The 14727-nt window shown below is 40.3% G+C and overlaps 1 protein-coding gene across 4 annotated transcripts in view; it reads right to left on the reverse strand.

Annotated features, from left to right (window-relative positions):
- dnai1.2 (dynein, axonemal, intermediate chain 1, paralog 2) overlaps nucleotides 1–14727 on the reverse strand; it is a 113801-nt gene that overhangs the window by 26918 nt on the left and 72156 nt on the right. For all 4 annotated transcript variants that reach the window (XM_078409711.1, XM_078409729.1, XM_078409703.1 and 1 more), the window contains 2 exons: nucleotides 11066–11313; nucleotides 351–440 (listed from right to left, as the gene is read on the reverse strand). In XM_078409711.1, coding sequence (XP_078265837.1) covers nucleotides 351–440; nucleotides 11066–11313 — 338 coding nt within the window. The remainder of the gene's footprint in view (nucleotides 1–350; nucleotides 441–11065; nucleotides 11314–14727) is intronic.

Consider the following 14727-nt stretch of genomic DNA (forward strand, 5'->3'; position numbering starts at 1 on the left):
TGTTTTTTACTCTTGCTGAACATGAAAACGAATCCTACTTCTTCATTTACTGGAGGAAACAATGTTTCTTCCCATGTAAAAGCTGCCCAAAATCTTAAAAAACCTCTTTTAACTTAACTCGCACCAATTTTATTACAAATCGTATTAAATTTTCTCATAATACATTTTTAGAAAGATAGTTCCTAATGAAAGGTCTGAGTAAGGTGGAGTGGGTGAATAATCCTGCCTTAACTCTGAATTTTGTTTATCCCGGTTTGGTAAACATGATATACATGTAATCAGATTGCCTCCTAAAGTATCAAGGCCAGCATTGTGAACACTATCAAATAAATATTCAGGAAAACATATACCTTAATCAAAGCCCAAGAAACAAAACGTCCATCGGATGAGATAGAGCAGAAGTTAATATTGTTGTCAAGGTCATCTTTTTGCCACCTCACCTGTGAAATATTAAATGGAAAGATTCTTAACCGTCTGAAGCAGACTACAATGAAAATAGACATGCAAATTTAAAAAAAAAATTCAGTCAAGACAATTTCTAGGCTAAAGGCATAAAATTATTCTTGATTTATTTGTGCATTGTTTGGATGAAAGAAGAGAGCATACCCAAAGGCATTGACAGTCTTCTGATGAAACTGTTCTGTTGTCAGCTTTTGCAAACAGAACAAAAGAACAAAGAAGAGAGTGAGCAGGAGAGATGAAATATCCTAGATGAAATTCAAATTGGGTTCACTACCTTGGATTTGGAAAGATAAATTGAAGTATTGACAAAATTGATAGAGAGACACAGGATGGAAACAGGCCCTTTGATTTACCTAGTTTGTACTGACCATGAAGTACCCTTTTAAACTAATTCCGTTTCATTCTCCTACACATTCTTGCAGATTCTACTGCTGCATACCATGAGCAAATTACGGTGGTCAAATAAACAACCAATCTACACCTCTTTGGGAGGTGGGGGGAAACCAAGGCATCCAGCAGAAACCCACTCTATCACAAATGTAACCTCCACAGAAGCAACACTGAATCCAGGTCACTCGAGCTGTATGGCAGCTGCCTTACTAAATGTGTCATGGTGACCCTCACACCATTGAGTTAAAAGGCAAGAACATGTAGAAAAGCAAAAGTATTTACATATCTATGTACAACTAAAATCACAGCAGGTCAGATATTGAAGAGAGAAACAGAATATGAGGTCAATTACATTTGAACTTAAAATAAAGATACAATTTTAAGGTACAGATAGAGGGCAGAAGTTGGAGGAAATAGCATAAGTAGAAGGCAAGAGGGAATAAATGGCAATAGTGCCACCAGGTTCATATGGTCATATATAAGTGATAGGAGCAGAATTAGGCCATTCGGCCCATCAAGCCTACTCTGCCATTCAATCATGGCTGATCTATCTCTCCCTCCTAACCCCATTCTCCGGCCTTCTCCCCATAACCCCCGACACCCGTACTAATCACAAAGGCTATCTATCTCTGCCTTACAAATATCCTTTGACTTGGTCTCCACAGCCTTCTGTGGCAAAGGTTCAGGTGTCTTGCATGAGCAGAGAAGACCTAAACTTGCTGGTCATTTGGCATCAGCAGTTTCACTGCCATGCTTTGAAATTAATCTCCACTTGGAACCCAGCAGTGGAACATGAGGGAATCAGTCTACTCCACCTGCAATAAGTTAAAGTTGATGCAGGAACAATGACCTCTATACTTTGAATGGATAGCTCTGAAGGAGCAAAGAAAATTAAAATAAATTAAGACATTTTTAAAAAATGAATTGACTTTCGTTAAATATTTTACATTATTTTTGTTTTTAATTGTTTTTTAATTTAATATTTTAAACACATCTCACAGCCAACTAAGCCAAGAAGAAAGTAGAACCAAGGAACTGTAGATACTGGTCTACAGAATAGAACACAAAGTGCTGGAGTATCTCAGCAGTTTGGTAGCATCTCTGGAGGCATGGATAAGTAAGATTTCGGGTCGGAACCCTTCTCAGCCTGAAGGAGGGTCCTGACCCAAAATCCTACCTATTCATGTTCTCCAGAGATGCTGCCTGACCTGTTGAGTTACTCCAGCACTTTGTGTCCTTTATATAAGCCAAGGAGAACATGGTTTAATCAGTTGTCAAAATGTATTTAAATGCGCGTAGTATAAAAATTGTACTTAAATGCGCGTAGTATAAAAAATTGTACTTAAATGCGCGTAGTATAAAAAATAAAGTGGATGAGCTTGAGGCTCAGTTAGTCATGGGCAAGTATGATGTTGTAGGGATCACTGAGACATGGCTACAAGAGGACCAGGGCTGGGAACTGAATATTCAGGGGTACACAACGTATAAAAAAGACAGACAGGTGGGCAGAGGGGGTGGGGTTGCTCTGATGGTAAGGAATGATATTCATTCCCTTGCAAGGGGTGACATAGAATCAGGAGATGTTGAATCAGTATGGATAGAAATGAGAATTTGTAAGGGTAAAAAGACCCTAATGGGAGTTATCTATAGGCCCCCAAACAGTAGCCTCGACATAGGGTGCAAGTTGAATCAGGAGATAAAATTGGCGTGTCAAAAATGTAATGCTACGGTGGTTATGGGAGATTTCAACATGCAGGTAGACTGGGAAAATCAGGTTGGAAATGGACCCCAGGAAAGAGAGTTTGTAGAGTGCCTTCGAGATGGATTCTTAGAACAGCTTGTACTGGAGCCTACCAGGGAGAAGGCAATTCTGGATTTAGTGTTGTGTAATGATCCTGATCTGATAAGGGGACTAGAGGTAAAAGAGCCATTAGGAGGCAGTGATCACAACATGATAAGTTTTACTCTGCAAATGGAAAGGCAGAAGGGAAAATCGGAAGTGTCGTTATTACAGTATAGCAAAGGGGATTACAGAGGCATGAGGCGGGAGCTGGCCAAAATTGACTGGAAGGAGGCCCTAGCAGGGAAGACGGTAGAACAGCAATGGCAGGTATTCCTGGGAATAATGCAGAGGTTGCAGGATCAATTTATTCCAAAGAGGTGGAAAGACTCTAAGGGGAGTAAGAGACACCTGTGGCTGACAAGGGAAGTCAGGGACAGCATAAAAATTAAGGAGAGAAAGTATAACATAGCAAAGAAGAGTGGGAAGACAGAGGATTGGGACTCTTTTAAAGAGCAACAAAAGTTAACTAAAAAGGCAATACGGGGAGAAAAGATGAGGTACGAGGGTAAACTAGCCAATAATATAAAGGAGGATAGCAAAAGTTTTTTTAGGTACGTGAAGAGGAAAAAAATAGTCAAGGCAAATGTGGGTCCCTTGAAGACAGAAGCAGGGGAATTTATTATGGGGAACAAAGAAATGGCAGACGAGTTAAACCGTTACTTTGGATCTGTCTTCACTGAGGAAGATACACACAATCTCCCAAATGTTCTAGGGGCCGGAGAACCTAGGGTGATGGAGGAACTGAAGGAAATCCACATTAGGCAGGAAATGGTTTTGGGTAGACTGATGGGACTGAAGGCTGATAAATCCCCAGGGCCTGATGGTCTGCATCCCAGAGTACTTAAGGAGGTGGCTCTAGAAATAGTGGAAGCATTGGAGATCATTTTTCAATGTTCTATAGATTCAGGATCAGTTCCTGTGGATTGGAGGATAGCAAATGTTATCCCACTTTTTAAGAAAGGAGGCAGAGAGAAAACGGGTAATTATAGACCAGTTGGTCTGACATCAGTGGTGGGGAAGATGCTGGAGTCAATTATAAAAGACGAAATTGCTGAGCATTTGGATAGCAGTGACGGGATCATTCCGAGTCAGCATGGATTTACGAAGGGGAAATCATGCTTGACAAATCTACTGGAATTTTTTGAGGATGTAACTCGACTTTCAGAAAGCCTTCGACAAGGTCCCACATAGGAGATTAGTGGGCAAAATTAGGGCACATGGTATTGGGGGTAGGGTACTGACATGGATAGAAAATTGGTTGACAGACAGAAAGCAAAGAGTGGGGATAAATGGGTCCCTTTCGGAATGGCAGGCAGTGACCAGTGGGGTACCGCAAGGTTCGGTGCTGGGACCCCAGCTATTTACGATATACATTAATGACTTAGACGAAGGGATTAAAAGTACCATTAGCAAATTTGCAGATGATACTAAGTTGGGAGGTAGTGTGAATTGTGAGGAAGATGCAATAAGGCTGCAGGGTGACTTGGACAGGTTGTGTGAGTGGGCGGATACATGGCAGATGCAGTTTAATGTAGATAAGTGTGAGGTTATTCACTTTGGAAGTAAGAATAGAAAGGCAGATTATTATCTGAATGGTGTCAAGTTAGGAGGAGGGGGAGTTCAACGAGATCTGGGTGTCCTAGTGCATCGGTTAATGAAAGGAAGCATGCAGGTACAGCAGGCAGTGAAGAAAGCCAATGGAATGTTGGCCTTCGTAACAAGAGGAGTTGAGTATAGGAGCAAAGAGGTCCTTCTACAGTTGTACCGGGCCCTGGTGAGACCGCACCTGGAGTACTGTGTGCAGTTTTGGTCTCCAAATTTGAGGAAGGATATTCTTGCTATGGAGGGCGTGCAGCGTAGGTTCACTAGGTTAATTCCCGGAATGGCGGGACTGTCGTATGTTGAAAGGCTGGAGCGATTGGGCTTGTATACACTGGAATTTAGAAGGATGAGGGGGGATCTTATGGAAACATATAAGATAATTAGGGGATTGGACACATTAGAGGCAGATAACATGTTCCCAATGTTGGGGGAGTCCAGAACAAGGGGCCACAGTTTGAGAATAAGGGGTAGGCCATTTAGAACGGAGATGAGGAAGAACTTTTTCAGTCAGAGGGTGGTGAAGGTGTGGAATTCTCTGCCTCAGAAGGCAGTGGAGGCCAGTTCGTTGGATGCTTTCAAGAGAGAGCTGGATAGAGCTCTTAAGGATAGCGGAGTGAGGGGGTATGGGGAGAAGGCAGGAACGGGGTACTGATTGAGAGTGATCAGCCATGATCGCGTTGAATGGCGGTGCTGGCTCGAAGGGCTGAATGGCCTACTCCTGCACCTATTGTCTATTGTCTATTGTCTATTAATTATTGACTATTTTATGAGCGGGGATTGCTTTCACAACTTTGCTCTCCCATTCTTTCAGCCATTTCCACCAACACCCTACCTCCCAGCCCTTAACAATGTGATTCCATTTATATCAACTAGGTTGCCACCCTGCCCGACCTCGCCACTGAGCACTCAGCATCTGGTAGCAAGTTGGATGCCTGGGAGACTTCAGAAGTGAAGCTCAGATCTTTCATTAGGATTTGCACCAAGCGCCCTTGGCAAACAGCTCTGGTTAATACATCGCTTTGACAATGGGTTGTGGATTAGAATTTATTTAATTAATGTTTGTGGAATATTGATAAACACAAATTAGTTTGTTGCCTTTGCTGTTGGAACTACAGTATTGATTTTTTTAAAATGTAAAGGCCTTTAGTTTACATTTGCAACTTTGTAATGATCTACAAGTTTATAACTTGCATAGTTTTTACTTTTGATAACAGATTTTTAATTTCCAGTGAATTATCTTGACATACTTTTAGAGTCATACAGTACTACAGCACGAAAACACCCTTTGGTCCAACGTGCCTATGCCGACTAACATGCTCCATCTACACTTGTCTCACCTGCCTGCATTTGACCCATATCCCTCTAACCCTATCCTATTCTTGCACCTATCTAAATGCTTCTAATAGCAAAAGTACCTGCCTCAACTGCCTCCTCTGGCAGCTCGTTCCACACACCCACGACCCTATGTGTAAAGAAAATTCCGCTCAGGTTCCTATTAAACCTCTCCTTCAACCTATGTCCTCTGGTTCTCTATTCCACTATGCTGGGCAAAGGACCTCATCCTCCTACCCTCCAAGAAATAATGTCCTCGCCTGATCAACCTCTTTCCATAGCTCACACCTCAAGTCCTGGCAACATCCTTGTAAATCTTCTCTGTACCCTTTCCAGCTTGACAACATCTTTCCTATAACGTGGTGACTAAAACTGAACACAATACTCTAAATGTGGCCTCACCAACACCTTACATAACTGCAGCATGATCTCCCAACTTCTGTACTCAATAATCTGACAGATAAAGGCCAAAGTGCTGAAAGCCATTTTGACAACCTTTATCTACCTGTGACGCCACTTTCAACGAATTATGTACATGCACTCCTAGATCCCTCTGCTCCACAACTCTCCCCAGAGCCTTACTATTTACTGTGTAGGTCCTGCCCATGTTAGAATCCAAAAATGCAACACCTCACATTTCTTTGGATTAAATTCCATCAACAATTCCTCATCCCACCTGCCCAACCGATCAAGATCCTGCACCAATTTTTTGACAACCATCTTCACTATCTGTAGTACCACCCACTTTTGAGTCATCTGCAGACTTGCTAATTAAGCCGTTTGTTCTCATCCAAATTATTTAATTAAATTAGCTTACTTATTCACATTATAATATGTACTTCTTACCTTTTTTAATAGAAAATTCCATTAGTCCATGCATTTATTTTCTGATCTCTTTATAGCAACACTCAAAGCTTAGTATTATTAGATGTTTATTATATATTCTCGATAATCTCTACATCCTTGCTTGAGTTCAGAATCATTGGTCACTTAGAAATTACTTCCATATCCTTTTCATCCTTGTTTTCTATTATTGTTTGATCAGCATAATTGGAAATCATAGATTTAATTATCTATATACACTGAAAAAATGTTGATTTAACATTTGATCATTTACCAAACTCTACCCTCAGATGTCCAACATAATTATATTTCACAGAAGCTCAGTTAAAAAAACTTCAATCAGCTACTGAAGAAAAATACACACTGCATTTTGTACACTGCCTTTTCTAGGCTCATCTTTATAAAATGGCTAAATCACTAAGACTTGGAGTAACTCAGTGGGTCAGACTGCACCTCTAGAGAACATGGATAAGCGATGTTTCAGGTCAGGACCCTTCTTCAAACTGAAAACAAATGACAAGATCTGAGGAAGAGTCACAACCCAAAATGTTGCCAATTCAAGTTCACCAGAGATTCTGCCTGACCTGCTGAGTTACTGCAGCAATGTGTGCTCATATTTCCAGCATCTGCAGTTCCTTGTAGCATCTGCAGCATCTGCAGTCTACTGTATAAAATGGTTATTAAGTTTGTCAAATATAATTGCCTGTGACAAATCTGTGATCAACTCATAGCCTACAAAATGTTTACAAATTTTACATTATGCCTTCTAAGTATTTGATCACATCACCTTGAGCTAAATTTGATTGGAAGTCACATTAGAGTCAAATCAATATCAAATCAATAGCATCACATAGTCTCCTACTTTATAATCTTTTTAAGGTCATTTTTATACATATATTCCAACCATTTGGTTGGCTATTAATTTTATCATTTACAATCAAGAGGAAAATATTATTTACAATGCGCCAGTGGTCTTTTGAGGAGAGGGAATCGTTTTTCAGAAATATTGCCGTAAATACTTGAATTCGAAAGTTCATGTTATGTATCACTATGACTGACACCAACAACAAGTTATGTTCAGACTGATATTTTATGTCTTACATGCTTACATTTAAATAGTGTATCACAAAATGCTGGAGTAACTCAGCAGGTCAGGCAGCATCTCAGGAGAGAAGGAATGGGTGACATTTTGGGTCGAGACCCTTCTTCAAGAAGGGTCTCGACCCGAAATGTCACCCATTCCTTCTCTCCTGAGATGCTGCCTGACCTGCTGAGTTACTCCAGCATTTTGTGATACCTTCGATTTGTACCAGCATCTGCAGTTATTTTCCTACATTTAAAGAGTGGTTGGATATACATGAATTAAATTTAAAATGCGTTCTGATGTACACAAATTACAGCAAATCATGTAAGAAATCACGAGAGGAATAGATTGGGTCTTGCCCAGGCACAGTCTCTTGCCCAGAGTAGGTGAGTTGAGGACCAAAGCACATAGGTTTAAAGTAAAGGGGAAAAGATTTAATAGGAATCTAAAGGGTAACTTTTTCACACAAAGAGTAGTGGGTATATGCACAAGTTGCCAGAGGACGTAGTTGCAGCAGGGACTATCCCAACATTTAAGAAACAGTTAAGACAGGTACATGAATAGGACAGGTTTGGAGGGATATGGGCCAAATGCGGGTAGGTGGGACGAGTGTAGCTGGGACATGTTGGCCGGTGTGGGCTAGTTGGGCTGAAGGGACTGTTTCCATGCTGTAGAACTCTATGACTCTATGACTAAATGAATTAAATTAAAAATGCATTCTGATGTACACAAACTATAGCAAAGAATCAATTTTGAAGTAACTAACTCTGAACATGGGACAGGACAACAGCTAGAATGAAATTTCATAATAAGCAAATAAATTATAAATAGACATCGAAAAATAGCTTTGACACAAATGACCATTGACAAATGACCAAATGACTATAATCTGTATGGTAATCAATATTCTTCATGGATCCAGTTCAATTCAATGCCAAAGGCAATGTTTTAAACTTGCAGGTGCAATACAAGAATGCATTTAGAGAAGTGTCATCTTGAAATATTATTAATTGAGAAGCAACACTTTTACCATAGCTCTTCTTTTTACCTTATTTTTATTTGTTACACTTTCTTTCTTTTACAATAATTCCATTTTATCTTGAAAGTATCCAATATAATCAATGAGATTATCTAACCCAGAGCAGGATTTATGGTATTTTGGCAAATCCATAATTTATTGACCTTAAGTTAAAAACTTGAAAATCCATAAAAAAAATATTGCTCTAACAAAATGTCACCCAACAAAAACCCTGCAGATGCTGAATATTAAAAATATATGGAAAAACAGTATTCCACAAGTCATGCAGCATCAGTGAAGTGAAAAACAGATGAATAATCTTCGACCAGAACTAGGAAAAAAAAGTTATGTTGCAGAGAGGAGAAAGAGTGGAAATAACGAAGTGAACTTTGGTGATAAAGACACAAGGCATGTATGGCAGAACTAGTTATTGTATGGCAGAATTAGTTACTGTGGCTATTGAGAGAATGTAGCACAAACCTATTAGTCATGAGTGATCTGTCCACAGAATGTATAATGGAGGGAGATGAAAAAAAAATTATGCTGGAACTGTAAGATACTACGGTGACTGTGAAAGGTGTGCAAATTCACCTTGCGGAAGAGAATCTATTGTACTCATATATAGTACGGTTGACATGATAGCATGCAGAACAAAATCGTCATGATATCTCGATACACATGACAATCTAAACTAAACTGAACATGGCAGCTGCGAGAATTCAGAAATAAAAAAGAACAAGGAAAATATCACGTTCAGTAAAACTCAGTTAAATGTTACGGGTTGCTGACCTTTCATCTGAACTGGCCAGCTCCAACACAAATTGGAAAGGCTGGTTATCTGAAATAGTCTAATTCAGTATTGTTAAGTTTATGATAATTTTCTCTGTTGCATTTCCCAGTTTGTTTAATTTATTAGTAATGATCAGAAAAAGAATAAAAATATCAGTTGGCTTATCTCTTTGATAATATATTGCCTGGTGTACTCATGCATGGTATGATCAGCCTGGAACAGCATGAAAAACAAAGGCTTTTGTACAATAATTCAAACCAATACCAATATATTTAAGACTCAAGGAACTCCAGATGCTTGAACCACGTATGGAACACACAAAATTGAAGGAATTTAATGGGTCAGACAGCATCTCTGGGAGGCATGGATAGATGATGTTTCGGGTCAGGATCTTTCTCAGACTGATTGCAGTGGAGAAGAAATGACTGAAAACGGGGGTGGGGGAACAAAGCCTGGCAAGTGATAGTTGGATCGAGGTGTAGGTTTTATTTATTGATTTGCAGACGGGTGGACAAAGGCTAGAGATGAAAAGGAGACAAAGGGGGATTAAAGGAGAGAAAAAAGAGACAAGGAGATAAAAGGGTGTTGATACAGAGAGAAGAGAGGTGAAAGAGGAATGAAATGTAAAGCCTGAGGAAGGGTTATAGGGGGAAGGGGACGAGCTTGGGGAGGGCGGGTGGGGTGCGCACCAGGGTCAGGAAAGAGAGGAGGGGACAAAGAAGAAGAAAGAAATGGGCGGGGTGTTACCTGTAGTTGAAGAATTCAATGTTCAAACCATTAGGTTGTATGCTACCCAAGTGGAATATGAGATGCTGTACCCCCAGTTTGCATGCTCTTCACTCTGGCATACTAGAGGTCAGGACAGAATGGTCAGTATAGGAATGGGAGGGGGAGTTAAAATGGTTGGTATTTGGGAAATCCAGCAGACCTAGGAAGACCACAAATGTTCCATGAAACAGTTGTCTTGTCTAGTCTCCTGATGGATCTCCTCTGACCTTTCAGCAGTGGAATCACATCCTTCCTAGTAGCATAAAATCTGTTAAAGTTGCAGAACCTGAACCAATATGGTGTTGGATTATATGTTTATGTTATTTGGGCATTGGAATCTGTCCTTTATATTTGAGCTCTTTGCATTTTTATGGACATAAAAACAACGAGATTTCCATGAAAATTCCCAATTTTTTGCAACGGTTAGATGAGCACAAACACAATTGATTTTTTCAAATATATCAGTGAAAGCTGTAGAAAATCTGAAGCCTGCAAAAATAAATTTTAATGTGACTCAGGAACTAAGTTGATAGAGTGCTGAATTCATAACATAACAGACCATTTCCATTTAAACTGTGCGATTCCTCATGTTGACATTATACGTTTCTAAGGTTAATGAAGTTTGCCATTTTAGCTAACTCTTGAGAGCTCAGAACAAACTGCTAATTTCATTTCTCTGAGCCACTTTTTAAAAAAAACCATGACAGATCGCACTATTTATGTGCCTTTAAGTGTCACAGGCATTGACATGGATAAATACTTGTTCTATCAATGGTAACCTTGATTCCCATATGGTAATCAAGTAGTCAATATAGGAAGGCGACCATTTACATTTTGACATGTTTTAACAAATAGAAACTGAACAAAATGAATCATTGGTAATCTTCTGCAAAGATTTTGAATTTTACCCCATAAAGTTACAATAAGACACACCTGCCAAACTGGATCACAATGCTTGCCAGTGTAAGCTGTACTCTTGTAAGTGGGCTCATCAGTCCGTTCCATAAGATTGTAGACAGCAACGTTGCCATCATAAAATCCAACAACTATCAAATGAGGATAAGAAATGTGGAAGTCTAAGCACAAGATACTGCTCTCTGTGCTGTATTGGTACTCAGGGTAGAGAGGATTTTTCAGGGAATGAACCAGAAGCATACCACGGTTCTGCTTCATAAAATCATCTAGGAGCAAAGAAAAGAAAAAAATGTTATTAACAAAAGAAGCAGGAGCTAAATGAAGACTTTTGTAGAACAATGATTTAAAATTATTTTCATTTCACAAATGATATCATATCATATAGAAAATCAAATCATATAGGAAAAAAATAAAAATTTAAATAAACTTGGGATTGCCATTTCAAAATATATCAGAAAGTAAATTCTTGTAAATAAGGCAATAACTACATTCTTACTAAAGTCAAGAATGCACAAAAATAACTAAATTGGAATTTCTCATTCAGATTCTGGCACAATAAAGCTTCACTCGAGTAAAACGATATAATACAACGTTATTTAACCCCGGAGGGAAATTGGTCTGCCACCATACAAAAGAAATAGTTACAAGGCATTGAATGTGTTGTGTGCATTATAATAATAATGAAATTTAAGAGACCAGTTATTGCACAGCACATATGTAATATTGCACGAACATGAAATCAAATTATCGAGTTGAAATGTCTAGGATGAGGGATGTGCAAAGATGGGGAGGGGTTGGGGGGTGTATGTGAGTCAGTCTACCCCACGACAGAAGGGGGAGAAGTTGTACAGTTTGATAGCCACAGGGAAAATGGATCTCCTGGGGCATTCTGTGCTGCACGTTGGTCGGACCAGTCTGTTGCTGAAGGTGCTCCTAAGGTGACCAGTGTGTCAAGGAGGGCGTGAGGTGTATTGTCCAGGATGCTCTGCAGTTTGAGGAGCATCCTCCTTTCTGACACCACCTCCAACGAATCCAACTCCACTCCCAGGACGGAGCCAGCCTTTCTTATGAGCTTGTTGATTCTGTTGGCGTACGCAGCCTTCGCCCTGCTACCCCCACAACAGCATAGAAGATGGCACTGGCCACCACCGAATGATAGAACATCTGCAACATCTTATTGCAGACATTGAAAGAGCGAACCTCCTCAGAAAGTACAGATAGCTCTGTCTCTTCTTATACAGTGGCTCAGCATTCCTGGACCAGTCCAGTTTACTGTCCCAGTAAACTCCAATATACAGGTCAACTGCACATCCAGACCATTGATGGAGACAGGGGGCAGGGATGTTCCTCTCCTACTAAAGTCCACCACTTACTCCTTAGTCTTGTCGGGGTTGAGTTATAGGTTATTGAGCCCACACCACTCAACAAAAGTCGTTGACTACACCTCTGTATTCAGCTTCCCACCCTTCGCTGATGCAGCCCACAATTGCAGAGTCATCCGAAAACTTCTGGCAGAAGTCCGAGTTGTATCTGAAGTCTGAGGTAGAGATGGTGAATAGGAAGGGAGAGAGGACTGTCGGTTGTGGGGCCCCTTTGTAGCTCACTACCATGTCTGACGCACACTTGCAATGTTAATTAAAGATGGCAGCCCTATGTTTTGAAAATATTTGTAATGGATTCTAGAGATCAAGAAAAGTTCCCATTCTGGGCATTCTGAATTAACAAAAATGGGGCAAAAGACTAAATGGGTTGTTGAAACCTCCTCTATTCTAACTCATGTGATGTAGAGTCAGAGTCATTGAATGATACAGTGTGGAAACAGGCCCTTCGGACCAAATTGCCCACACCGGCCAACATGTCCCAGCTACACTAGTCCCACCTACCTGCGCTTGGTCCATATCCCTCCAAACCTGTCTTATCCATGTACCTGCTTAACTGTTTCTTAAACGTTGGGATAGAACCAGCCTCAACTACCTCATCTGGCAGCTTGTTCTATACACCCACCACCTTTTGAATGAAAAATTTACCCCTCAGATACCTATTAAATCTTTTCCCCTTCACCTTGAACCTATGTCGTCTGGTCCTCGATTCCCCTACTCTGGGCAAGAGACTCTGTGCACCAACCTGATCTATTCATCTCATGATTTTATACACCTCTTAAAGATCACCTCTCATCCTCCTGCGCTCCAAGGAATAGAGACCCTGCCTACTCAACCTCTCCCTATAGCTGACACCTGTCCTGGCAACATCCTTGTAAATCTTCTCTGAACCCTTTCAAGCTTGACAATATATTTCCTATAACATGGTACCCAGCACTGAACCCAATATTCTAAATGTGGTCTTACCAACGTCTTTTCAACAGCAACATGACCTCCCAACTTCTATACTCAATCCTCTGACTGATGAACGTCACTTGTAATTTACAATTTGTTTTGGTGATACCTAACATGGGTGCCAATTCAGCACACCAAAAATGAGTGAACTCCAGTTTCAAGGCTTTAAAAAGAAAAGTACTATATACTGGAATATACTGTTGAAAGAATAGTTGAAGCAAATGCAATATTAACAGTTAAAATGGATTTGCACAATTAAAATGAAGAGCAAAACATAGTCAGACTATTGAGAAGGCACAGAATGGGATTAATTAGATAGCTCTACAATGAACAGGAACGGCTGAAATGGACTAACTTGTCTTGAATTGTGCTGTCTTTTCTATGGTGCTTTGATTCCATAGGAAAAAGTATATTTGATTTCAGAGGAACCCATGGGAGCACTTTAACTGAAAGCTTGGTACTTATTAAACTGATCTAACTTTAGCGTTAAATTGAAAATAGCTCCTTAATGGACTCTGTTTTTGGTTGACATCACAGAATATAAATTCACACAAGTTATGGCCCCATACAGGCAAGGACCAGCAAAATTCTGCTTGGCTTGAACTTGAATGGCAGCTTTTACTGGTGGTTGCATTAGTGCAACTTTAGAAAATGCCTTGTGATAACTCCAAAATATTGAGCAGATTTGTCTATAAAATATTGATCGCTGTCAACTTTCTGAGCCTAGAATGTCATAAGATCATAAGGAATAGTAGAATTAGGCGATTTGGCCCATCAAGTCTAGTCCCCCATTCAATGGACAATAGGTGCAGGAGTAGGCCATTCGGCCCTTCGCACCAGCACAGCCAGTCACTGTGATCATGGCTGATCATCCACAATCAGTACCCCGTTCCTGCCTTCTCCCCATATCCCTTGATTCCGCTATCTTTAAGAGCTCTATTTAACTCTCTTTTGAAAGCATCCAGAGAATTGGCCTCCACTGCCTTCTGAGGCAGAGAATTCCACAGATTCACAACTCTCTGGGTGAATCATGGCTGATCTATCTCTCCCTCCTTACCCCATTCTCCTGTCTTCTCCCCATAACCTCTGACACCTGTACTAATCAAGAATCTATCTCTGCCTTAAAAATATCCACTGACTTGGCCCCCACAGCCTACTGTGGCAAAGAATTCCACAGATTTGCCACCAAAGATTCGACTAAAGGAATTTCTCCTCATGTCCTTCCGAAAAGAGCGTCCTTTAATTCTGAGACTATGACCTCTAGTCCTAGACTCTCTCACTAGTGGAAATATCCTCTCCACATCCATTCTATCCAAGCCTTTCACTATTCTGTATGTTTCAATGAGG

Source organism: Rhinoraja longicauda, chromosome 1 (assembly GCF_053455715.1).
Source record: "Rhinoraja longicauda isolate Sanriku21f chromosome 1, sRhiLon1.1, whole genome shotgun sequence".
NCBI lineage: Eukaryota > Metazoa > Chordata > Chondrichthyes > Rajiformes > Arhynchobatidae > Rhinoraja > Rhinoraja longicauda.